The sequence below is a fragment of the Zootoca vivipara genome, chromosome 12 (assembly GCF_963506605.1).
Source record: "Zootoca vivipara chromosome 12, rZooViv1.1, whole genome shotgun sequence".
NCBI lineage: Eukaryota > Metazoa > Chordata > Lepidosauria > Squamata > Lacertidae > Zootoca > Zootoca vivipara.
The window spans coordinates 25596336-25623981 of NC_083287.1; the positions used below are offsets into that span (position 1 = coordinate 25596336).

Below are 27646 nucleotides of genomic sequence, written 5' to 3' on the forward strand. Positions count from 1 at the left end.
GTATGGCTAAGTTATTACTGTTTTAAGCTGGTGACTTTAATGCTATTGTTGCTGCCTATGGATTTTAAAGGGTTACGTATTTTACCATGAATCTGTATTGAAAAAGATAGTAAGCCACTTTGCTTTTTGTGGAACGCTCTCCCCAGGGAGGTTTGTTGGGTGCCTTCATGATATATTTTTAAGTGCCAGGCAACAAAATGTAAATGATAATAATTGATTCCCGGTATGTTTTCAACTGCAGATGATGTGGAAACCGGCGTATGATTTCCTGTACACCTGGGGAGCTCACTATGGAGACAGTTACAGAGATATGTTGCAAGACTTGCAATCTGCACTGGACAAAATGAAGAATCCTGTGACCAAACAGTGGCGAGAATTAACCGGAGCTCTGATTCTAGTCAACTGCATGGAGGTTCTCCAGGCAAGCGCCTTCTCTAAGATGGATGAAGACTAGAAGTCATCTAATTTAGAAAGGCGCCGTGGAAATTATCTTCCTGAAACACAAAGCAGTTAAATGAGAGCATTTGCATCAAGAACCGTTTAGCTCCTCTGCCTGTGAAAATTATGCCTATTGCTTCTGGCTTTTATGGGCTTAAGCTTTTTTAAATGAAAAGATCAAGTCATTTATTTTTCAAGCAGGACCAGTTTTCCCTTGCTTTCCTTCTTACTCATGTCCCTACAACAACATGTCTCGAAAGGTGTTTGTGTACAGCAGTCGGAATCTGAACAGCCTTGCAATGGGCTGCACATTTTGGGGGGAAGTTTAGCACGGGAAGAATTTGAGCTGGGCAGCATAGTTACATTACTTATTCAGAGCATTTTACCTAGAAATTGTTCCATCTGCCTGCTATTGTCATTCCTGAGAGAACCAGTTAGGGAAACTTTGCGCACTCTTGTGAATACATTATTGCTCTGAGGTAATTGGAAAAGCTGTTTCATCACATGTAGAAGGTACCATAAATATATCCTTCATTACTTTACTGCAGTAGCACCCCGGCTTACGTTACCCTTGAGTTACGTAAACTTCGGGTTGCGAAAGTGGCAAACACAGAAGTATTTCGCCACACGTGCATGCGCAGACGCACTCTACCGCGCTGCGTGCATGCGCAGAAGCGGTCCCTCCGGTTGTGGAAACCTCGGGATCCGACTGGAGCTCCGGAACGGATCCCGTCTGCAACCGGAGGTACCACTGTATTCATTGGGTGTATAGATTCCAGTGGAAACGGACTGTCTGAAGGCCTCTCTGCCAGGTATCTGTATTATTGACCCATGTTTCTTCATGAAAAAGTGGTCTGTCCCCTTTCTGAATGTCTTGTGATATTCATTTCCCCCAGCAAACGAGCCCCATCTCTCATCCCCAGGTAATGGGAGCCCCACCTCCATCTTGCCTTCTTATTCGGCTCTAAAGCAGATCCAGAATTGACATTCTGTGACGGTGGCGACATATTCTTAGGGTCAGTTCTCTGCTCAGTTCTCCACTCCTCAGGGCAAATGAAACGCATGGTCGGTGCATGATTGTTATGGAAACTGCCCACTGGCATAGGAGCGACAAAGCAATCTGCTCTGCTGCTGTCATAGTTTCCAAACTTGTATCCATAACATGGTGGTTTCAACGTCCACTTCCGACTATCAGGCTCTGCTTGATACCCCTTACATCATGATGACAAATGAAACCGTTTTTAATGATTTTAAAAAAAGTCTGCATCCACCCAGGTACGTCCAAAGATAGATATTATTTTTGCACCATTGCATGTGTCAAAGGTTTAATGTACAGATGCAATTTATTCACGTTTTTTACCTGCTGTGTTTTATTTGTGTGGGCTCTTAAGTTGGGTAGTCCTAGCTTACAAGGGTCAATGGCAGCTGTTGAATCACTGACTGTCCCGTTAGCCATTACCTCTTCTGTTTGTTTGTTTGTTTGTTTTAATTCAAGAGGTACACAGCACGGCATTAGGGACCAAATGTATTTGCCATTATTATTGGTTTGTGTGCTCTTTAAAAAAAAATCTGTTCCACTTTTTGTTTCATTGTAGTAAGAGCATGGGGGGGGGAATATGCATTAAGATAATGTGTGGATAAGAAGGCCACAGGGAGACTTGGGAAAAATAAATAGGCTCTAAACCTCAGTGCCATTTGTGCCTTGTGCCTTGACAATCTTACCATGATCTCAGCAAAAAATATTAGCAGTATGAATTAATGTTGCAAGAAATGTGGCAGTTAACCACACCTAATAGTTCTAATACGTTACACCCAAAACTGCAGAGAGAGAAAGCTAAGTGTTCATTTTTTTAGTGCGGTGTGCGCTCTGCATAGGCCCAATTCAGACACAACAATCTCAGACCATTACACCGTGGTTTATCAGCCAATGAAAAGCCTGCGCCTGTGTGGTTGCTCTTTGAATCTCCGCTCCTCTCATGTTCCTGGCTTTGTTGCTTGAGATCACGGCTTCTTTGAACCACAGTTTCCTATTACATCTGATCTCGTAATTGCTGATTTAATCTCTGCTTATCATGGTTATTAAATCACAGTTTCCTGGTGCGGATGTATCTGGAAACTGTGGTTTTAATCAGCCAAGCATGAAGGGAAGGATAGGGAGGGAGCGTACAGGTTAATGGCTCATTCTCAGACTGGTGAGCCATGGTTTGTGGGACCAAGATTGTTAGTTGAAGCTTGCCCATAGAAGTGAACCATTCCGCCACTAAGACTGTTACTCTAGGGTAAGGTTATAGGATATGATTATATGCTCAGTTACTGAAACCCAGTGTCTTGTGTTCATGAAGTTTCCTGAATCTAGGGAGCTGGATTCCTTGACAGTAAAACAGATGTAGGTTTGTATTGGGGCATTGTGTTTGGACTCCCTCACACATTAACAGATTCCTTTGTGGAGGGCTCCACTTCCATTTAGGATGCAGGCATAAGCAGCCAACATAGGAACATGGTACTCTGTGAAGTGGCTGCAAGTGAGACTTTCTTATATGATATTGGAAATGGTCCTGGCAATGCCCGAAGAAAAGACTACAGTATGTCTTGACGGAAACTTAACAGAGGTTACTGTTCCAGGACCTACTTCAGCAAGCATGTTGAGGAGCAGAAGGAGGAGTTTGGTACCTAAGGAAGCAAAATAGGATGAAAGGTATTCTCACCTCCTGTCTGCATTTACTATGCATTTCCATGTATGTGTACTCAGAAGTGAATCCTGCTGTTCCCAGTGGTAGGAATGCCCAAGACCAGGGACCCCCAAACTGCGGCCCTCCAGATGTTTTGGCCTACAACTCCCATGATCCCTAGCTAACAGAATCAGTGGTCAGGGATGATAGGAATTGTAGTCCAAAACATCTGGAGGGCCGAAGTTTGGGGATGCCTGCCCAAGACTGTAGCCTTCCTTTGGGTAGGGGTTGGGGAGTAACCATCATTCTTAAAGGGACTGGGTTTCATTTTCACTAAATTGGTCTTCCTGGTTTTTTATATGAGCATTGCTCAATTTTATTTTGCTTGACCAAAAATATAAAGGCCTGATGTGAAGAATTCTAATAGTCTCTGTATAACAGATGAGGAAAATTGCCAACATTTTGCTTTTATGGAAGGGATTCCAGGTTCTTGGTAGGTTTTGACGACAAGGGCACCTTATGCAAGGAAACGAGGAGCTGAGCAATCCTCTACAAAGGCAGCTCATATTGTGTTCATTTTCAAAGTGCAGTTTTTGGAACTGATGTTGTAATGTTATTTTCTGATATATTGGTTTAATACTTTATTAAAATATATATGTTTTGTGTATTTTGATTAAACTGACTCTTTTAATTCTGATTTGGGACATACCACATATGTCACAAGTGCAAAATCTTCACCACTGGACCTGCCATTGTATTATTGTTTTTATTTATTAAATTTGTTTACCTCCCTTCATCCGAAGATGAAACAGGGTGGTTCATGATAGAAAAATACAAAAGGAGAATACAAAATACAAAACAAAACAAAACAAGCAAGAGGGAAAACGTCCAACCTTGTATTAGATAAATAGCATTATTCTAAGCAGAGAGGATTTAGATTTTCAAAGTTGTGTATGTGTATTTTAAATAGTGGTTGGGTGGCCACTTAACCAATTCTATACCAGTGGGTTGGATCTTTGAGGTCCCTTCCAATTCCATGCTTCCTTGCGGAAGGGAAGTGGGGGTGTATCTGTCCTGGGTCGTGAAATGAGCTCCCCATAGATCTAGAAATTGTGTTGAGTTTCCTTCTCAACCTCCCAGTGTCTCGCGACAACCTAAATTAGGATGGTGCCAAAAATGAAGGGAAAGGAGGGTGTCTGTGACTGGTAAATCAGATTTCCCTCTAGGTCTAATTAGAGGTAACTGCTATCTATTTGAGAATGCCGGTGGAGGATCAGAACACTGCAAGATCTTAAAGCTAGCAAGCAAGGAATATAGGTCAGGGCATTTTAAGAAATAGCTGTGGTTGATGGCATTGGGAGGTTTTGAATAGCACGGACTACAAATATGCAAGAAGGCTTTAGATTTTTCAGAATTTTCAGTGTGTGCGTTCCCTGACAGCCTGTGCTTTGGCTCACTTATGTGAATCTAAATGAGGCAGCGAAGCTATAAATACGCCATTTTTCATCCTGAACATCAAATGGAAGCAAGTACCACTGAAATCGATGTGTTTAGTCTCAAGATCTAATTAAGGCTTCCTTGAAGCTCCTGGGTGCGTAACTAGCAAATAACTCTCGAAATAACTTGTAGTTTAGCTTCTCCTTTAAAAGGATGTATTTTTAATTTGAACAAGTGCTGAGATAAGTGGCGTACAGGTTCTTTCTCTGCCTCCCCACCCCCACCCCAAGCTTATAATAACTCTCGAAGCGAGCAGAAATATGCAGTTTGTGTGTGATGACATACACAGCATTTCTGTACAAGCTATTATGGGGGTTCACCTTAGCTGGCTTCTTGGTATATTTCCCCCTCCCTCCCTAGTTGAGAAATTCACATTTTTTTTTTGTACTGAGACGCTGTTCCATGCCTAACATGGGCTTACTTTTCAGTGGAATACAAAAAGAAAAAAATAAATAAATGCAGGCCAGCCGTTGTCTTCAGAATAACCCACGAATATTTGGTCATGTCTACGAGACCTGTCAGTTGGCGTCTGCACCATGAAACAGCTACCTGATCCCCGAGTCTGTGGAATTGTGGTTTCTGGAACAAAGCCTCATGCTACTCCAGTTGACTGACAGTCTGGTGAATTCCTCTCCCTCTGGAAAACTCCAGTGTCACAGAACCAGGCTGCTCTCACCACAAACGGATTATCTCCCCCTGAATTTGCTAATCTCTTCTTGACACAGGAGGATAGGTTTGTTCAGAGCTCCATATACGGAGAATTCATGCTTTGCCACACTACAGAACCTCGGTCCTCATTTTAAACATTTTTGCCAGTCCACGTGAACTTCCAGATAATATGTGACCGTAGGGGCAGTGTGAAGCAATCCATCTAAATGCTCTGGGCTGACTCAAGCACAATTTTTAAGTATCAGTGTGGCTTGATTTATTTTTGCTGATTTAAAAAAGAAACAGTTGGAAAGGGAGTTCACTGCATTTCTGCCATTCTAACCTTAGTCCATCTGCGAAAGGCACAGGAGATTTCTTTCTGGGTTTGTCATATTTATTTTCATTTGTTAGAGTAATTCTAGTTGTCTTCTAAAAAAAATTAGATTTCGCCAGAATTGCAACCAAGACCGACCAAAGCCATTCTACTATGGGTTTAGTCTTAGTTCTTGCTGCTTGCGTTTACGCTGCAATGTAAAAGATGTAAAAGGCCCATGACTCTAGAATGGCACTTTGTATCTCAGAAGCGGGGGACAAAATTCAACCTGAAGGGCACATTGCCTTTCGGACACTCTTGGGGCAGAATGTTAGTCATGGGTGGAGGTCAGAGGCAAACGTGGGTGCAGAAATGAATAACAATGTTAGCTTTCGTACACTAGGGTGTGGCCTAGGGAGAGTCATGAGGACCAGACAGAGCTTTGGAGGGCCATGTTGGCTTCCTACCCCTGTTCCCCCCCTTATTTAAATTATTGACAATACAACTTGTGTGGGATGTATCACCACTGAAGCAGTCAAATACAACACTTCCTGTTTCCTAGAGTGGACAGACAGGGGAATGTTGCTCCAGACAGGGATGACTTCCTGTCATACCTGCTCTGGAGCATCCTCTCCCTGTGTGTGACCAGGTAGATGGGCATGACCCTAGCAGACCGTATAAAAGGGCGAGTCATGCAGCCATCTTTCTCTTTGAATCTTTCCCTCTCTTTTCCTCTTTTCCTCTCTTCTGGCTCTTAGCCAGCAACACGTGGATGGAGGCCACAAGGTAGAAAGTCTGAGACCTAGCTCAGACTTCTTTTCTCTGCAAATTTAACTGTAACCACAAGATAAAGCCTGCCATCAGGATACTACTGTGAACTGAATGTAAGTAAACTTTACCATTACTTTGAAAGAAGACTGCCATGTTATTATTATTTTTAAGAGGGAAATAAAGGGAAATTTACAGGAACTATCCAATCTAGACAAGCCAGACTGGATTGCTCAACTTAAATGATTATAATGAATCCATCAACTTGCTTCCAGCAATGTACATGGGGCATGTGCTCTGCTACAAGCTCACTAGCATGAGTGAGGAGGGATAATATTTAATCAAAATAGCCTCTCCTACTTTCCTCAACATTCCCACAACTTGCCCATATAGTTATTGACCTCTATTCCATCACGATCTCCAAAATCCAGTGAGAAAGATCTTCTGCATTGCTTCTACCCCTTTGGTGCTGAAGTACGGTAGTTCCACGTGGTGTTATCGTTATTTCTGTTGTCTGGTCTCTGACCGTAATAGAGTGGGCTGAAATGAGTTGGGGGGGGGGAGTGAGCATGGTGTTGCAATGTCAGGTTTTTTATTGTGAAACCGCTGCCTGTATCTTCCATAAGGAGAACACAGATCACAAACGGGGGACCATTGCAGTGTCAATATTTCCAGAAACTCAGAACCATAACTCCTTGGTGGTGACTTGTACAGGAATTCTTCATTCAGTGCTATGTGAGGAAGCTATTTTGCCTATGAGAACTCTGCACTTGCCAAGTAAGTGAGAGGCCAGAACTAAGCTGGAATTTTTTTTTTTTATCACTGTGCTATATCAGGTGAAATCTTGAGCAGTTGCAAATGGCCTTAAGTGTCTCAACATCTGGAAATGAGAGTGCCTGGGTTACAGTTTAAAAAGGAGGTAGGGCTTATGATTTACCAGATAGATGTTTCTAGTATATAATTTAGAAGACTGTACCACGTACTGCTATCTTTTTTTGTTTTCATGCTTTCATTGAAAGAAGCATAATTATTCCGTTTTTCATAAATATCAGCCCAATCTGACGCCTTGCAGCCTGGGACAGGGGCCTTGATTACAGAAGCCAGCAGGTATTCATTGCCCCATTATATATGGCTTGTTGGTTTTGCTAACTTAATTTTTGCGTGGTTAGACAGCTTTGGAACGCAGACAGCTTTGACACAGGCCAGGCTGCAAAATATATATCGTTTCAAGTCAGCAGCCGAGTGCCAATTTGGCACAATACACCAGTGGGCGCAAAGAGCAGAAAAACTTCACCAACCTTGTGTTCAGATACTATTCTCCGAGGCATTGCTGTTCAGCTTTCCTGCGTCGCCAAGATGATTGCCTTTGCAAATCATTCCCCATTTCTCTCTGTGCCAGGCACTCTTCCTCTCGAGGTGCCAGCGTTATTATTAGAAGACAGTTTTCAATATCGAGAAGAGCCATTAAGTAGTGTCTCGCTCACTGCTGAGGGAGTGGGGCTCACAGTGGGGCTCGTTCAGTACTCCAGTTTCCATCGCTACACTCTGTATCTCTTCCCTGGATGGTATTTAACGTCCAAGGAAGATGATGAGAAAGTTTTAACACTAAGGAGAAAATGAGAGATCCTGAAGTGCAAGGGACTTTGTGGTGGTAATTTGCAGGTTTCCTTCCAGGCCTAGTTAGCAGTGGCAGGCTAATTCAGAATGTGGGGAGTGGGGGTGAATTGGTAGAGTGGTCCACAGTTGTAGGTAGTGGGGGTCAAAGACCCATTACTATTTCTGCAGGAGGCTCCTTGTCTCCAGCATTCTCGAGTCACCCAATCAGCATGAAAGGGAAGCATTTTAGCCAATGTGTGCCCCAAATCTAAGCATTTAGGAACACTGAGAACGTAAGGAGCTTCAGTTTCATGAGAATGGTGTGCAAGCTCTGTTACGTGCCAAGGAACTTTTCAGAAAACACAACTTCAGTCACCCCAAAAGAATACATTAGAGCATGCCAAATCACTTCCCAAAATGCATGGAAAATAGGAGATCTAGCTGAAAGGCAACACCGAGATCTGCGTTGATCTTATAATTATTGTATCATAAGATTGCGCAATAAACTTAGAAGGTTGCATGATCTTAGAGGGACTGTGGCTGTGACCATCATGAAAGGACCCTGCACTTCTGGAATTGACTCGTGGGGGTGTCACATGATTCAGTGCTCCCTGCAGATACAATTAAGGAAGGTGCGCTGGGCTTGTCAGCAGGGTCATGCCACAATTGCCAAATGTCCAGCACTCCTGCACGACCCTTTGAGGAGCCGACTGCACAGGTACTACGTGTGTGTGTGTGTGTGTGTGTGTGTGTGTGTGTGTGTGTGTGTGCGTGTGATATCACACATGCTCAATGGGCCCCCCAATGTTGGGCGCAACTTGGCGCCTGTGCCTGGTGGCATGGAGTTGCAAGAACAGTCTCTTGCTGGCAGAATCATTGCTGTTGGCCAGGAGGTGGCCGTGGCAAGGCAGTAAGAAAGCTGGGGCTGTGCTGACACAATGGCAGAGCCAACACAGCGCTACTGTCCGGAGGCAGCATCAGCATCCAGGGCTCCTCTCGGGTAAGTACCACACCTCCACAGCCAGAAGACTAGTGCTGGAGCTCCATCCCACTGCTCTCGCTAATAAGAAGCAACAACACAAACTGCCAAAATATACAGGAGGGTTCAGGAGCCAGATCTAAAATGAGAAGGTTTGACTGCATTTTCTAGCAAGATGGCCTAATATGTGCTTCCCAGACTTATGCATGTGTAAGAACGCAGCTATCAATCTGATTGCTCCCTTTGCCACATTTAGTGATGCTATTTCGGTTCAAATGCATGCAAAAAACAATATTTTATAAAGAAAATACACATAAAAATTAATCACTTAGGAGGGAATGTCTAGAAGGGTACATAGGCACACATAATTTAGAGAGGAAGCATTGCAAAATGCATATTTTAGGAGAAAGTTCCCCAAAACACATATATTAGGGACAATATGCATACAATATAACGGTAAGGTTTTTACATGTAAAACCCCCCAGACCAAATCCACAGGTAATGCCGCTTACAACTGAAAATGTGACATAGAGCAGAAAAGGCTGATCCTTCCATCCCTCTGATTCACAGCTAATATTCAGTCTACACATTTTGAGGGAAAGTGTTACAGTCCATTTCAGAATGCAAGTGAATGATGGCATGAATTGGCCCTCCCTGCAGATATCAAAGCTAGTACGTGTGAGGGAAGGTCAGAACAGTTCTCAAAACAATGTTTTAATGGCATTAGGAGCTTTTCACAGCAACTGGATATAAATTTGTGGGTATTTTGATTTACCACCTTTCCTGAATGTTCAGTACCTCTGGAATCCAAGTGTGCTTAATGTCTACACGACGGAGGAAAGTGAGATTACCAGGATGATAGAGTGTTGTTTCTCAGCTTCCAAGTAATTGGTTTAATATTGATGACAGTGAAGCATTATGTAAATAATATACTGTCAGGATTACTGCACATGTCAGCTTTTCAGAATGATTGCTGACATTTTCCGCAAAGTGCCAGAAGCTTCTCACTAGACTTGCCTTAATCGTAAAACTGAGAATAGGCTGTGCTTCATAGCACCAGGCAGCCAGAATAAAGGGCCCTAAGGAGTATTCCCCAAACAATCTTCTGTTAAAACAATGGACATATCTGGAGAGAGGGGGGGAGGTTTTTCTATTGTTTCTCAGTGTAGTGAACTAAATCATATGCTCAGACTTTGAGACACTGTTCAATACATGTGAAGCAGAAGCCCACCTTAAAACTGAAACAAGGAACTAGGTAAAGTTGGCAGCATCGTTATGTGGATAGTGTCATTTTATAGTTTAGTCACTAGGTGGCACTGAACTTAATTGTATATGGGGAGAGTAAGGAGTTTTATGTTCATGATTTTCCTCCTGCTTGTTTGTTTCTCTTTTTTCCAATCTTATATTCAGAGAGAAACCAAAAATGATAGATTCACCCACCCCTAAGTTGCACGCACCCATACACACAGGGTTTCCTTAGGCCACTTGCAGACAGATAATGTCAAGTGTGCTTTCCTTCAGTTCTACAGCTCTAGGACAACTGGCAGATTTCCACAAAATTTTCTGGTGTGGGATGAACCAGCAAAGCAGGTTCCCCATAGCTACTCCTTCTCTGGCTGATGGATGGGGCTCTGCTGATTTCCCCCCAGCTGGGAGCTCTAGCCCCACAGTGGCTCCCAGACATTTGGGTCACGGATCTGGAGATATCTGAACATTCAGTGGCATTGGTGAAGAGTTTTAACGATAAGCAATCTGCAGGTATTATATTGCCCATTGCTATTGTTGTTATGACATAATAACAGCAACCTTGAAGCCACGATTATCTCATAGTGGTTTTTCTAGTGTTCTTCGGCTTTCCCTCTATTTGTATTGTGTTACTTGGTGACACAGAGAACATCATAAATCATAGGACTATGAAGATGGCACTTGGCATATGCATTTCTGTTCCATGGATGCTCCTGTTTCCTGATTTGTCATCTGTCTTACTGACTCATTGATGGCATGTGGTGGAAATTACTGTTAAGTTATTGACTGCTCAACAGGCACATCTGACACAGCAAAGATCATATATCTCAACTCCTGCTGTTTTGTGATGAGCACGTAGGACAGGAGTCATCTGTGCCACTTCTTTGGGCAAGCACATGCCCTTTCTATCACTTCCAATATGCACCAAAGTTGATAATGGAAAGCCCGTCCTTTCAAACTGTTCCACACCACAGTGGAAAGATCTCTGCATACAATGTCAGGGATGCAGCCAATTCCAGTGAGTGCACACTTCCACTTGAAACGTATCTCAGCACCATTACATCTTGAGCTATGTCTATGATTCTGGATACTATCTGTGGAGTAGAGCGATGTTTTCTGGAGTAGCCTGGGGAGCCTGATCAGTCTAGGCTGTTCCTGTCCAAGGAAACATGGTGCACTTTGACATTTTGACCACCTGATTCACCGACAAATTTTCCCGAATTTCAGCTTTGGGGCTACTAATAATTTGAATCCAGTCTAAATATGGAATGTCCACTTCCATACCTCCTTCAGCAAATTTATGGCTTTACTCAGCAATGCAGAAGGAGCCCCAAACAATCAACTGGAAGCTATATTCCACCATTTTGTAAGCAAATGCAACAATACGCAGAGAGGAGATATATATATATATATATATAAGCATCTAGATGAATAAAAGCATGCTGGGATAAAAGGAGGTAGTGAAGGGGCCTGATGCACCTTCCTAGGTAGCTGTTTCATAGCCTGAGCATCACTGAGAAGGCCCATCCACCACACCAGAGACGGCAATGGACACGAAGAAGATCTCCGCCATGAAGTAAGTTTTCAGACAGGTTTATATAGGAGGAAGGGATCCTAAATAATAGGCTTTAGCTACCAGAAATTTTGGATACACTGGCTACTTGTATCTTTTCTAACACCTGTCTTTGCAAAATGGCGTGTGCACGAACTGGTGTCATCAACATAGAGAAAATAACTGGGTTCGCAACACACGGCAAGCTTTTCTGCACATTGAAACCCCAGCTGGCCATGTTGAATGGCGGCATGTAGTCTTTGCATGAAGCAAGCAGTATATCTCATAGTAGCCCAGTTTGCTCGTAATGCTAAGCCAAGCTATGGGTCAATTTAAATGAGCAAATGTGGTGGGTTCCCATAAAAAGGATTATGGCAGCTGTGCGCCTCCACAGGTTCTTCTGTCACCACCCTACCAGACGTTAGGCCGTGGTATGGCTTAGCATTATGCCCAAATCCTGGCATTGTGGTTTGCCTTGCATCAGGCAAACTATGTATGAATGGTAAACCAAGTCCATGCCTTGGTTACAGCTTAGGGTTTGTCTAGAGTGAGACAAACAATGAACCTGGGTTTTGAAATAGCTCTAAGCCAAACCAGGCATCCCCAAACTGCAGCCCTCCAGATGTTTTGGCCTACAACTCCCATGATCCCTAGCTAACAGGACCAGTAGTCAGGGATGATGGGAATTGTAGTCCAAAACATCTGGAGGGCCAAAGTTTGGGGATGCCTGTTCTAGGAAACCCAACATTTTCTTGTTCATGCTAAGTGCCCACTGGCCCCGAAAGGTTGGTGACCCACCTGAGAAATTGGCATCTAGACTGCAATGCCTAAATCGGCTTCAACTTTAAAAGGGGAGCCTTCTGCGATACTTTTTGTAACTTGACCCTAATACAAAAATGCAAACTTCCCCAGTCTTGTGGGACTGTTATACCCATAAACCTGGTTTGCAAATGGGAGGGACTGGGACATTTCCCCCTGAAACGGATCAAGTCATGTTGAGATGCCAGAGACCCATTCTTCCAAAAAAAGCTCATTTTTATTTCTTTTCCTTTCTTGGTCTAGTACTAAGGTTTAGAGTGCCAAAGCAGTCTCTGTTGGTGAAGTCTAAAAACAACTCTACTGGCAGAAACAAATTTTGCCAGAGGCCATTTCCTGGGCTTGTTGCTGTTTTTCTGTTTTTGTGACAAATGTTACCACAATCCTTATATCCACTTACTTGGGAGTGAATCCCATTGAACTTAATGGAATTTACTTCTGAGGAGACATGCATATGACTGCTTAACTTAGATATGAAATTCCTAAAATGTTTCACCATTCAAGTTAAGAGATACAATTGCATCTAAAAAGCAAAATGCAATTAGAACTATATATATCAGCTTTCCACGATCTGGTTCCCTCCACAGGTTATCGCAACAGCTCCCATCATAATGCAATACTGACAGATCTTCAGATACAAAATCTTCAACCATATTTTAAAAAATTTTTTTTAAAGGAGTATACACTTCTTTCACTTCTTCTACAGTCGTGTGGGAAACTGCTCCGAGTGCTACTCCAATGCTTCATCCATTTTGTTTCTCATCTCTGCTAAGTTGGCAGCTCACCAGATGGTGTCTCCATCAGTTTGTAAATGTAGTTTATGAGGTGTTGAGAGAGTCCTGAGGAGAAAACAGAAGGCACAAAGCCAACTATGAAATTGACTGGAAAAGAAATGCCAAAGGGAGAAGACAGCAAGGAGAGGAGGATAAACTAAAATGGTAGAGTGGTAAGTCACCAGCAGTGCTCTGTAAGAGTTGGTGGGTTGTTTCAGGTATTTGGAGAGCACACGCAGAACCTATTTCAGCTGAATGTGAGGAAACCGCTTGAAGCATCCATTGCATGGAGGTATTTCAATTGCTTTTGTTTGATTTGCTCATTGCAAACAGCTGAAAGTCTGTGAATTTTGATAAAGAACCTGATTTGCAATGGGGGTAGAATAATTTGGATTGCAAAAGCCCATAAAAGTAATAAAAGAACCTGTCTGTTTGAAACTAAATAGAAATACTATGAAACGCCAAGAACCCTTTGAAAGGAAACAAAACCAGTGTAAACCCTGCACCCTTGGAACCTCTCCCCACTTGAAAGGTAGGTGGATTCTGCATTTGAACTCGGGGGCTATGGCTGAAATCAGGTCACCTCAGCCATAGACTTGCTAGATGGTTGCTGCATAGTTCCCTGTCTTGTCTCAGATTTACACCTGTAGAACAAGCAGTTGTAGGAAATGCCATCCCAGTTCCTGTGGCGACACTGCTGACTCTGAAAGGTAAGGTGGAAGCAGATATCTTTCAAAGAGAATAAGTTCTTTGTTCAGCCTGTCACTGATCTTACCTTCCAAGTCCTGGACTGCAGAATCCGGGACCGGCAGCCGTGTGACACCGGAAGTTGCGTCGACGTAACTTCCGGTGTCGCTTTGCCCTTCTATGGGCACCAAAAATGGCCGCCGCCAGCTTCGAAAGCCACTTGTACGCATGTCAGGAAGTGTGGCGACGCAACTTCCGGTGTCACTCCGCCCATCTATGGGGACCAAAAATGGCCACCGCTGACACCGGAAGTGACGTCTATGCACTTCTGGACATGCGTAGATGTGACTTTTGAAGCCGGCGGCGGTCATTTTTGGTGCCCATAGAAGGGCAAATCGGGGGGGGGGGGAAATGGCCGCGGGCAGGAGAAAATAACGGAGAAAAACGGGAGACGAAGTGATACGGGGGACCACCGGGAAAAGGTAAGTAAAATCGGGGTTTTCCCAGAGAAAACGGGGTACTTGGCAGCTATGTCACTGATATGCGAACGAGACACAAATTATTCTGTACATAGAGCTGTACAGGAATTAAATACTGCATCAAATGAAGTTTCTAATTTAAAAATACTTCCTGCTCCAAGTCTGCTGAGTCTTGATACACTGCATGTTAATTTCATTTTGTTTGCTTCCTTTTTCTTTTCTTTTCTTAAAAAAATTCTTTTGTGTCTGGGGGGAGAAAACTGAAGCATGGTTTGTAATGCATTGTACCATTCTTTTTCTTCTTCTTTTTAAAAGTGTCTGGGTGCCGTTTGAGCAAATGTTATTACTGCTCATCACATCAATTAGCAATTTAATTATTCTCTAGTCCCAGGTGGCCCCTTCTGATTCCCGCTTGATTCCTTTTCCTGAATAGCGAGTAAGCATCTTTCTCATCAGTGTAATGCTTAGCTTCATCAAGGTATCTAATAATACCCAGCAGTATAATTTTACTGGAAGTTCAAAGCATAGGTCATGGCAGCGAGTATAAAATAAATAAACAGGAGAACTGAAAAGGCAGTGATTTGATAGTGAGACTCCCATGAAATCCCAGCAAAAAGGCATCCCCAAAAGGCCCTCCAGATGTTTTGGACTACAATTCCCATCATCCCTGACCACTGGTCTGTTAGCTAGGGATCATGGGAGTTGTAGGCCAAAACATCTGGAGGGCCGCAGTTTGGGGATGCCTGTACTAAACCCTAGAGCAGATTCAGGATCCAAACTGATAATAAAGTGTTGTCTACTGAAGGATTTGTTGCACAGCTGTGCAAAATCCATAGTGCTTACTATACGGAATAGGATTTTTTCCACAACAGGTGTCTGTTTCAGACAGTGCCAGACTTACGTATAAGCTAAACAAGCTATAGCTTAGGGCCCCACTCTCTTGGGGCCCCCCAAAAAATCTAAAGGAAAAGAAACCTGGATGTACAGTTCCAAAATATAAGATAAAAAGCAAATAAAATAAAACCTACATACAGCAACAGTGTTTTGTGTTGTGTAGGCTCCTGTGATGTAAGGAATAGGCCCCTCCTGCTAGCCTGTTCCCTAAAATATCACTGGTTTGCTCATTTCTATATATAGGGTGCCTACATTCTGCATGGACAGGTTGCATGGCAACATGTGCAAATGGCTTTAGATACCTATTAGGTCCATAAATTACCATATAGCATATATGCAACACAAAAAACAGCAACAATTTGTTGTTGACAAAGGACAGCTGGACATATAAAGGGCCCCATTACCTTCAGTAGCTTAGGGCCTCAACAAACCTAAATCCAGCCCTGGTTTCAGAATACACCACTTGCCTTCTCATCCAGGGCAGTCTCAAGCTGGTCGGGTGCCCTGGCGCCGTGGTGCGGAGATCGCTCTGACGCCCCCGCCCTAGTGCACCACAGCTTCTGCCGGCCCAGCGCCTACTGCCGGCCCAGCGCCACCGCGCCACCGCGCCTACCCCTAGAGCCGGGCCTGTTCTCATCCTGACAAAGTACCAGGGCCAAATTAAACCCTTTGGAAGCTCGTAGACAGTTGAAATCTTGTGTGTGTGTATGTGTGTGTGTGTGCTCAAGTGGGATAACATTGAACTAAGAAAGCTTGATTGTACTTTTCTTTTAAGACCAAATCAATATTTGATCCATTGTCACAAGGCCCCTAAAAAGCATAACATAACCACTGATAACTGGTAAACACTGGCCTGTGAATGCTCCAATTGGAGAATCGCCTTTACCGAAGGTGTAATGGACTTTGAAGAAGCATGAACTCAGGGTGAAAAGGAGAAATGAGCTAAGAAGAAGGCACATTTGGCAAACCCTCACGGTGATCAACTCCCCCCCCCCAGAAACCTCTGTCCCTACTGTGGAAGAACATATGGATCCAGAATTGGCCTCCTCCACAGTCATGGACTCTGTTAAGACCATGTTCATGGAAGACAATCTTACTTGGCTACGAGTGATCACCAAAGAAGAAGAAGAAACACTGCAAAGTATCATAGTTAATTTAATTAGTTTTCGTTTTCGTTTGTTCCCTATCCCAATGTCCCAGCCCAATGTCCATCTTTTTCAGGAATGGGCAGCTTGAGGTTCCCAGTCAACTTGCACATGTCCCTTAGCCTCATTTCAAAAGCCTTCTACAAATTGATAAGTGCAGACCTTTGGGAAGAGAGAACTGTCCTTTTCCCAGCAGCCCACTCAGTGGGTGTCAGAAAAAGTAAGAGAAAAGTGGCGGCTACTTTGTGATTTTGATTTTTTATTTTTAGTCCAAAGGCCACATTCCCTTCTGGGGGCCAGAGCCAGAGACAAAAGTGGGTAGGAAAATACACGCCAATTTTATGTTTCCATTTCTGCAGTAGACTAGTTTCTTCACACACTTGCATAACCTTCTCTAGCCCCCATTCAGGGAAGCAAAAGGCATTGTCAGAATTGCGAAACACATTCCAGCTAGGCTCAAACACTCAAGGAACATGTGAAGCAGCTTCTGAGAGAGGGTGTGGCCCTGTGAAGGGGGTGTGGTATGGAGATGGTCCTGGAAGCTATATGGAGAGGTTTGCAGGGCCAGATTTGGCCCCTGGGCTTGAGGTCCTCCATTCCTGCTTTGTGGTGTGAATAACAGTATTCTGCTTGTACTCTTCCAGATCTTGACCCCCGACTCTGTGGCCCTCTGCCCCTGGAACTAAGCACCTAGGGACATGGGCAAATGGGAAAGCAGATAGGCTCCAAACATCCCCCTCCTTTAGAATATTCAAAAAATGCTACCAGATGGAGTTAGGGCTGTCAACAATTAAGTTTGTAAAATAAATGGCACTTTTTAATAGGTTTAGCAGTTGCACATGTAGCGTGGCTGATAAATATTTACTCACTGGAATATTTACGTTGGCTGTGTGAGTCAATTTTTATCACCGTATTGTGTACAATTAAGTTTACTACTATCCTAAAGCTGCTTGGCACAGATTATGAGCAAACAGTCACTTATTTAGTACTGAGGCTACATCTTTAGGCTTTTGGGTCAGTATTCTTTATTTGTGCTATGTATTAGATGATAAAAATATGGCTATTTTTGTTGTGTGCTGTATGGAGACACTGCTCTAGGCATAGGGGCCAACTCGATGGGCCTGAAGACATCTCAGCCCCTCCCCAAGTATGTGGGCTGAGCCCCCTAATCTTGAGAGACTGGGCCTCATCAAGCCTCCCTGCAGTGGTGGCAGACCTCACTGGGCCGCGCAGCCTCCCCCTGATGCGTGTGACATCACACATGTGTGTACTGCATGTGTGGTGCCACACATACATGACGAGCGTCCTCAGTGTTGGGTGGAGTTCAGGACCAGTGGCTCTAGAGCAGCAGCTCGGTGGTAGAGGGTCTGCTTTGCATGCAGAGGGTCTCAAGTTCAATCCTTGACATCTCCTGGTAGGGCTGGGATTGTCCTTTCTCAGAAACCCTGTGAAGTTGCTTCCAATACAGAAAATGGTGAGCTAGATGGAGCAATGGTCTGTTGGTCTAAGGCAGCTTCCTAGGTTCCTGTGCAATTTAGGCTGCGGTTCTATACTCACCTACCCAGTAGGCCTTATTTCTGAATAAGCATGGGTAGGATTCCTCTGGTAGTGGAAGTGTGCTTTGCTTGCTCAACTACACCACATTATTCAGAAAATGTGATTCAACTCTAGTAAGCCCAAAGGAATTGGACCATGTAACCTCCCTTGACTCCATGGACTGTAGAAAGTAAGTGTGGCAGGATGGTTAGAGTTTTGGTCTAGGCATGGGGAGAGCTGTGTTTAAAGCCTCCTGCAACTAGCAAGCTTACTGTGTGATCCTTGGCCAGTCATTATCTCTCAAGCTAACCTGTGGATGAAAGGAGAGGGTGAAATAAATAAACAAACAAGCTGAAATGTTATGGGTCTCCATGATCTTTCAAGAATCCCCCACTATGGTGCTTCTGTCTAAAAGAGATCCATAATTAAGGAGCATATAGGACCTCTTTCATGATTGTAAAGCGTAAAGGAACTAGTTTGGTCAGATCTTGCCCTGACATGCCCTTTGTTCACTGGCAACTCAGTAGCTACCTTTGTGAATGTGCAAGAAAGAAGGGCAGGTAACTTCCTCTTGCCCTTGAGATATCCAAAACCCACACTTCTTAGGACTTTGGAGAACTATAAAAATGGGCCTGAAAACATGTCAACATGCTGTCCTGAGTCTGTTGTCATTTCCAAACTGTCTACCTGCAGCAACTCCATGTAGTGCCTATTACAACAAGAGTCTAATTTCGAGGCCATGCACAGCTCATAGAGAATGAGTCTGTGTTTTCTCTGGAAGCAAGGAAACTCCCTCGCCAGTTGCATGTTCCTCATGGTATCACTTTGATAAAGTCAGATAGCACGAATCACACTGCATAGATTAGCTGCTTGTATGTGACCACACACACATGCTCACGTATCTGAAACAGATTGAGGCGATGAGTCACACAGTACTTGGAAGCATTTCCCAACTAATGAACTAATTTGCTCCTACAGTTCTTTGTTGAAGCTAACATTTTCTGCTTTTATTACGGAGCTGTTAAATTGTACTCATTACGGTCTTTGTTAAGTTCCCCCCTTTTGGTTTTATATGTATTTGTACCAAGTCATTAAAGTAGCAGCTTTGTCCCACAGAGGAGGCGTGTGAGGAAAACTATGTGTGTGTTTGTGTGTGGAATAAACAAAGAATAAAGCACTGATTTCCATACACCCTTCACACAGTTTTGAGAGCTGGCCTGCACCAGGGACTGATAAGGACAGTGCTGACCCTATCATGTGTTAGAGTGACGTGCCCCCCCCCTCAGGCAGCTGGTTTTGGCAGTCATGAAAGGGCAGCAACTTGATGGTAATTTAAGTGCCCTTTCTGGTCATAAAACTATCTCCATTGTCAGAAGCCGTATGTTTCAGGATGGGAATCACAAATGGGGAGGATTGTACTTTCAGGTCCTGCTTGAAAGCTTTCCCTCGTCACCTGGTAAGAGGTAAAAAGAAAGTAAGTAAAGGACCCCTGGACGGTTAAGTCCAGTCAAAGGTGACTCTGGGGTTGCGGCGCTCATCACGCTTTCAGGCTAAGGGAGCTGGTGTTTGTCCCTAGACAGCTTTCCGGGTCATGTGGCCAGCATGACTAAACCACTTCTGGCACAATGGAACACTGTGATGGAAACCAGAGTGCATGGAAACGCCGTTTACCTTCCTGCCACAGCAGTACCTATTTATCTACTTGCACTGGTGTGCTTTTGAACTGCTACCGGTAGGTTGGCAGGAGCTGGGACAGAAGCAATGGGAGCTCACTCCGTTGCGGGGATTCGAACCGCCAACCTTCTGATCGGCAAGCCCAAGAGGCTCAGTGGTTTAGACCACAGCGCCACCCACGTCCACTGTAAGAACAGAATGCTGGACCAGATAGATGGGCACATTGGCCTGATCCAGCAGCGCTCTTCTTATGTTGTTAAAAGCAATCCACAAAAGGTCCACAAACCCCAATAAAAGTATATTAAAAACATAAACAACAGTCTGGCAAGGCATAGCGCTCTCCTTTAAAAATGTTATCCCTAACGTTATGCAAACAAAAGGGAAACTAAATAAAATTTACAGATAACCGAATAATATTATATACAAGCATAAATCGTAACAGGGCAGTTGGGTAATTTTATACTCCTGCCTTAACGGTCATACAGTGGACTTTTAATATTGCAATGTGTATCACCACGCTTACTTTGAAATGCGGTAAGGCAGCCCTGCTGGATTTTTCTTTTGAAGGAAGGGGCAGGGGCGTAGGAAGCAGGTGTGGTGGGGACAGCCCACCCCGGGTGTCATCCCGGGGTGTGTGTGTGACAAAATCCCCTCTGGGCGGATCACAGTCGCTGCACCGCAATCAGTCCCCCGGGTGGATTGTGCCACCACGCCAATCGCCCCGTGGGTGGATCACACCGAGTCCCCATGGACGGATTGCCCCACCCCCGGATGCATGGCATGTGTGCCACTCCAGGTGCCCGAGCAGCTAGCTCTGCTGCCGGAGAGGGGGCTCTGGCTGCTCAACAGACCCTAGATTACTGACAATCTACACAGAATTACACAGACTCTGAAGTACTGTCCTGATAAGCACTGAGCATTTGGGGGCGGGGGGGGGGGCGGAGGCACCAGAAGGTATCCAAAACAGGAATCAGAAATTCAACAGCCAGATGCCTCATCAGCATTTTCTGTAGCAGCAACAATTCCATACCATCAAATTTCTTGTTGGTTGCGCTTAAGGTTACATGTACATTTTGTACTAAGGAGTACGGAACGATCAAGTCGATCATTTATTCATTTGATCACAGGATTATACATGATAATGAAGAAGTACCAAATTCAAGTGACAAATATTAATGACCGCTAACTAGATATGTGCTATGGAAGTGGGCAGAGCAATCCAGTAGGAAGCGGGGTTGAGGGGCATTCCATGGCAGAACAAGCACAGCATCCAGTCAGACAGATGGGGGGGGGAATTCCTCCAGCCTTTTCATTCTCTCCCCCATCCTGCTTCTGCCTCCAACTGACCACAGTCGGAGAGAATAGCTTACTGCAGTGCTGAGACTGGTATAATTTTGGGACCTTCTTTCCCAAAAGTCCCAGGCCACAGATCGAATTCTCGCCCAACTCTTGCATTAAAATCACCCAGGAGGATAATTTTATCTTCCTTAGGTGTCTCTGTTAGGACTGTATCCAGCTGAGAGTAAAATTTGCAAATGCACCAGTGTTGGTGCATAAGCGCTTATAATAGTAGCCTGTTGGTTTCTTGAGATCTTTATTCGAAGGGTTGAGAGTCGCTCATTAATGCTGGTAGGGACTTCTGACAGGAGCTTCACAAGGTCATTTTTGATAGCGAAGCGTACCCCATGTTTTTGATGTTCTTGTTCAGATAGACCTTTATCCAGCATCGTCTGAGCTCTGCGAGTGTGGCTTTCCCCCGATTGAAGTGCAGAGTGTTTGAGAACCAGGGCATTTGCAGGGAAACCAAAATGCTTGTTTACAAAGCTATGGTACTACCAACCTTACTATATGCTTGTGAAACATGGACCACTTATAAACGCCATCTCCAACTCCTCGAAAGATTCCATCAATGATGTCTCCGAAAAATCTTACACATCACTTGGGAAGACAGGCGAACTAATGCCAGTGTACTGGAAGAAGCAAAGATCACCAGTGTTGAAGCAATGATTCTTCAACATCAACTTCGTTGGACTGGTCATGTTGTGCGGATGCCTGATGATCGTCTTCCAAAGCAACTACTCTATTCCGAACTTAAAAATGGAAAGTGTAATGCTGGTGGTCAACAAAAGAGGTTTAAAGACTGTCTCAAGGCAAATCTAAAAAAAATGTAGTATAAACACTAACAACTGGGAAACACTGGCCTGCGAGAGCTCCAGTTGGAGAACAGCTTTTACCAAAGGTGTCATGGGCTTTGAAGACACTTGATCTCAGGATGCAAGGGAGAAACATGCTAAGAGGAAGGAACGCTTGGCAAATCCACACCGTGATCAACTCCCGCCCGGAAACCAATGTCGCCACTGTGGAAGGACATGTGGATCCAGAATTGGCCTCCACAGTCACTTACGTACCCATTGTTAAAACCATGTTTATGGAAGACAATCTTACTCGGATACGAGTGGTCGCCAAAGAAGAAGAAGAAGAATTTTGGGACCTGTTTGGGGACATGCCAGGGAATAGAAGGGACTTAGGAGCCCATGGATTCCCAACTCCCCCAAAACACTCCTTCTCAACACGCACACACAACACATCTCTGGAACAGACTATTTTAGCCCACCCTGCTGGCAGTCCATCACTGGCCAGACAGCAATAGCATTGGAGATTTCTACCACAGTTGTGCTACTCTCTGATGTTGCAACGGGTGGGTGGGTGGCTCCAGTGGTGAATGTGCCAACTTGCTAGAAGGTCTCATTCTCCACTAGCAGAGTAGCATTTCCACCGCATCCTATCTCTGCCCAGTGTGCTTTCGGAAATCACAGCATTATGCCCCAATCTAATGAAAATGCATTAATCTAATGAAAATGCAAAAATTTTACATTAATCTAATGAAAATGCAAAAATGTAAAAAGCCTGGCTACTCAGTTCTCTCCTAGAGAACAAGACACATCATTATTCATCATTTATTACAGATCACGCCTTATTCAGAAAGGCTGAACAAACTATACCACAATTTAAGGTTCTGTTAAGTCTGGCATTTTTTTTTTTGCTGATTCCATTATCTTTCTCATTTTAGAAAGCTCTTTGCAGTTCACCATTGAGGGTGGGACCCAGGTGGCGCTGTGGGCTAAACCACGGAGTCTAGGGCTTGCTGATCAGAAGGTTGGCGGTTCGAATCCCTGCAACGGGGTGAGCTCCCGTTGCTCGGTCCCAGCTCCTGCGTACCTAGCAGTTCGAAAGCACATCAAAGTGCAAGTAGATAAATAGGGACCGCTCTGGCGGGAAGGTAAATGACGTTTCTGTGCACTGCTCTGGTTCACCAGAAGCAGCTTTGTCATGGTGGCCACATGACCCGGAAGCTGTCTGCGGACAAACGCTGGCTCCCTTGGCCTATAGAGCAAGATGAGCACCGCAACCCCAGAGTCGGACACGACTGGACCTGATGGTCAGGGGCCCCTTTACCTTTTACCTATTGAGGGTGGAGGGCTTCTGAAATACATAAAAGTGTGTTATTGTAATAAAGAAATATATTTGTTCACAAACACACGCCTTAAGCATCGGTCAGGCCTTCTATGCTAAGCCTACCAAATTATTTTCAAGCGGCATTCATCGCTAGCTGGCAGTTGGCGGCAACAAGACTGAGCCGGTGATGATTTAGATGAGCCAGGAAAATAGAATGAGTTGCAGAAAAAGTGCTGAACATATCTAAATATAAAATTTGCTGTGGCCATCCGGGCTGACTCAGCAGAAAGCTTTACGTTTGAACTCCCCCCACCTGCCATTAGTTTTTTATTTTGTTATTCGCATGGCTTACCTTTGCGGGTACAGAGCAGAGGAACGCGACAGCTCAAGTAACCATTTCTCACTTTGGTTTAAGCCAGTTGACAAGATTTTCAAGCACAATTCACCTATAGGATAACAGCATTGACTTTCGACTCCCCTCTCCCTGCAAGGTTCTGCTGAGGAATTTTAGATGCTGACAGTTTTGCAGGCTCAAATGCACACAAACAGTGTAGGTGGTTAAAGCTTCTTTCCCACCATTGCACTGCCAGGTCAGGAAGAGTTTAATTTGTTTCATAATTTCTGCATGCGAGGCATTTAAAGGCACAGCATCAGCCGCAAGAAAGAGGTTGAGAGCCCTGGAGGGAATTTGAGGTGGGGGAGAAATCTGGTTCAGTTCACCTGTAAAGTTCATTCACAGCTCCTGAAACTGGAGCGCCACCATTCTTCGAAATTCACTCTTCTCTGAATTTTGCAAATCTACCAACAATGGCATTGTCTAATAACAGTAACATTTTCTAACATTTTTTTTATCAGACCGTCACTGAGAATATCATATCAGCCTTGCAGAAATGAAGTTATACTTCATCCAGAGCGTTCCTTTGATCTATCAGGCTAGTAACTTTATCCCAAAAGCAGGGTTGTTTCTAGATGTTCATTTCATTGCTTTATGGAACTGAAGCCAGTATCTACTACTAAACTGGGTTAGGGGGAGAAACAAAACATGCACCCTAATTTCACATTAAACATGGTAATGTGGTCCGCGGTGTGGGAGTGTGGGATCAGAACCAGTGCTTTTTTTCTTTAAAAAATATGTTTAACCCGAAACACGGTCCAGTTTAGCATCTACATCAATGCAAGGCCTTGCGTAAATGATTTATGCAGTGCTCTTTTTTTCTTTAAAAAATGTTTAGGGGTCCTCTCATTTTCCTACTCATATTGAAACACTGCCCCTCAATGAGCTCAAGCTTCGATTCACAAAATGTTTAGGGATATTCGCACCCCCGCGTACCCCCAGAAAAAGACACACTGATCAGAACATACCGTAATAAGAGTTGTCCCTTATACAGTCCCCTTTATCCAGCCACAGAGAAAGTGATATTGGATCTTTTGAGAAAAATAGTGTGGTCTGAGTATGCTCGGCTTGAGTTATAATGAGCCAAGCCTGGGAGAAGATCTGATAGCATTTTTTGTTTGTGCACTGTTATTTTCTCAGTAAATCAAACCAAACCCCAGGAAGGAGGCGAGTTACAGCTCTGCAGAGTATCAAGCATTTTCTTTCCTTTTTTTTTTTTGAAGAAAATAGAAAAGATTTCAGCTCACAGAGTAGTATTTTGCCTTCTGAATCTCCTAGGGCACCTTGCCGCATTTGCCTGCCTTTCTTTCAGAGAGAAGATTGCCTGAGGCAATGCCAGGCTTCAGCTTGGCCTCCAGAAGTGCATAGCTGTGGCCCAGTCAATAATTATCTAGTTCCACACTTCCCACGCTACTCCAGTTGCCTTAAATAATAACAAGAGTTTCTGAAGAGTGTGTGCTTCAAGGTCGTTCTTTCCACAGGGCTCCGTCCCGCTCCCAATCCAAAAGTTTGAGCTTGTGGAATTGATTGCACTCAGTTGCACTCATGTTCTGCTCATGGGCTTCCTGCAGGCCTCGGGTTGGCCACTGTGAGAACAGGATGCTGGACTTAGTGGGCCTTTGGCTGGATCCTGCAGGTCTTTCTTATGTTCTTATCCTATATACTTGCAAGGAAATTGGAAGTGTTCCTGTTGCATTTCCCCCCCCAACCTTGCTTCAGTTCCGTTAAAGACCCCTTATATGCACAAGTGGCATGGGCCAGTAGAATGCAGTTCAACTCCTAAATGTGTTTACTCAGAAGTAAGGATGGGAGAAAATTCAATTCAGTTCACATTTTAAGGTGAATTGACCTAATCTGTCTGTTCCAAAACGAACCTAAACAAAATTGTATGTTGAAATTTGCAGTTCTCTGATTTTTGCAATGCAGTTCTCAAGCCAAGGAATGTGCATACGGACTAGGGTGACATGTGCTTAGAAATGCACGATAGTCAAAATAGCACTAATGCATTATATTCAGCGAGATTGCTTTGTAAAATTGTTCATATTATACAAAAGAGTACATAAAATGTGTATATTAGGTGGTATTGGCATTAAAAGGCTAATAAATTTTCAGCAGGACTTTATTAAAAGAAGCAACCAGATGTAGAAATGTGGGGAACTGAATTTAATAATGAAGAAATGAGAAACTGAGAGAACTGAATTTGTTAGGAAATTCGTTAGGTTCACTCATCCCTATTCAGAAGTAAATTCTTTGAATTCAATGGACTGTAAGTAAATGCTACCTTAGATCTATGAGATCTTTTTCCCTACCACCCTAGATCTGTGAGAGCAAAGTATCCTCATCCAGGATGGATTGCAGAACATTGTTGGAATTTTAGCAGGGAGTTAAAGGTGACCACAAGCAATCTTCTGTCACTTTCTGTCCTCCAACAGAACGTTCATAGATACCAGTCTTGCATTATTGATATGCTTTTCTTCACTTTGTTGGGATAAGTTAGAACAGATGTGGTTATATTGTAGGGCTTGGCTATAGGCAGTGAACCTTGCAGTGCATTCTGGGTGGAACCTAGAAGCTTGCAGGTGTGCAATAGTAAACTGGTTCCTGATACAAAATGGTGCTGTGTCCACCCAGCAGAGCCAATCCGGTGCTCCCACTGGGTGGATTTGCACAGCATAGATCTCCTTGCTTCCTCCTCCTCTTCCTCCCAGTAGTGGCAGAGACTCCGCTTCTGGGAGGCCAGGTGCGCAGTGCATCTCCTGCTCACCAACCACTACTGGTGCCTAGGACTGCCTGATTTGTGTATTTGGGGTAGTAGACAGAAGACCCCTGGGCGAGGCTCCTGGGATGTGTGAGTGCAGATTTTGGCTGTGCACGTATATAGGAAAGTCTTCCATCGTAACCTGACTGAGAGGTGGGGAAGCTCTAGCTCAAGAACACAGGTCAAGACAAGCTCCTGGCAATGAAATGATCCATGCTTTGAAGGCACAAAGAGCAAACTTGAACATAGTTCTCCATCCTATTGATTTAAGCAATTTATGTGCATGGAATTGTATGCTGGACTGCAGCCATCAGGTCTAGCCAAACGTTATTACTTAATACAGATCTGGAGAGTCAGGACTATGTCTGAAGTTCACAAAAAACAAAACAAAAGGACTGGTATGTGAGCCAAGACCATCCCAATCACAAAGCAGGCTAAAGATAGCCTGCTTAATTTAAGGGTGACAAATTGTATCCAAATATCTGCTACTTTTTGGAATGATAAAATCTTCCAAGATGCCCCTGGGCACACCTATCACACAGAGGTTTCTAACAAGTTCTGAGGATATGGGCCTGCCTGGAACAGCCCTCAGAGGGCAGACTAACATATTGAACTAGGAGCAGGGCTAAGGGATAAGGATTGGCACAGGTGATTGTGTCCAATGCAGTGGGATCCTCGGGGCAAAATCAGGAAGGATATATGCAACCCAGTATTCAGCCTAACCTAACCTAGGTATATATGTACATGTCATAGGTCATATTTCTCCCTAACTCTTAAGACCCTTTTATAAGCAGGAGGAGCCTTCCATCCAGAACTCATCACTGTAGTTCTCAGATCTATTGTATAGTTTGGTTAAAACCAGACATTTGCATCTGGCAGAGAGAGCGAGAGCAAGAGAGAATATATATATAAATTCCTGGGGAGTCTACACTTGCAAATCAGTCCTTCTAAGGTTTTGTATTATTAATGTAGAAGTAACTCACCCATAGAATAACCTTTGAATTCCATTGCCTCAGAGAGTTACCATTTCTGCTTTGCACAATTTGACCCTGACGTTTACTGAATGGAGGATGTTAATAAAATAAAAAATGCAACAGCTAGGAACTGGGGTGGGGAGGGAGGGAATGAAACCTTCAAACCTTCTTTAGAATTCAGAATGATCTGATTCTTCCCACTGCCTCATCATATCAGGGGCTGGGCAGAGGAGGAGGAGTGGTGGTGGAGACTGCCTCCCCATCCTGACCGTTCCAGGGAGGAGGAAGAGGAAGACAGTATAGATTTATCACAGGGGTTTGCGGCTCAGAAGCAGATGAGGGGAAAAGTTGGGAA

At 44.0% G+C, this 27646-nt stretch overlaps 1 protein-coding gene across 1 annotated transcript in view; it reads left to right on the forward strand.

Annotated features, from left to right (window-relative positions):
* Positions 1–5613, forward strand: part of MACC1 (MET transcriptional regulator MACC1) — a 36822-nt gene extending 31209 nt beyond the window's left edge. Inside the window, exon 5 of the mRNA XM_035129674.2 lies at positions 242–5613. Coding sequence (XP_034985565.2) covers positions 242–454 — 213 coding nt within the window. The 3' untranslated portion in view covers positions 455–5613. The remainder of the gene's footprint in view (positions 1–241) is intronic.
* Positions 5614–27646: the final 22033 nt, after the last annotated feature.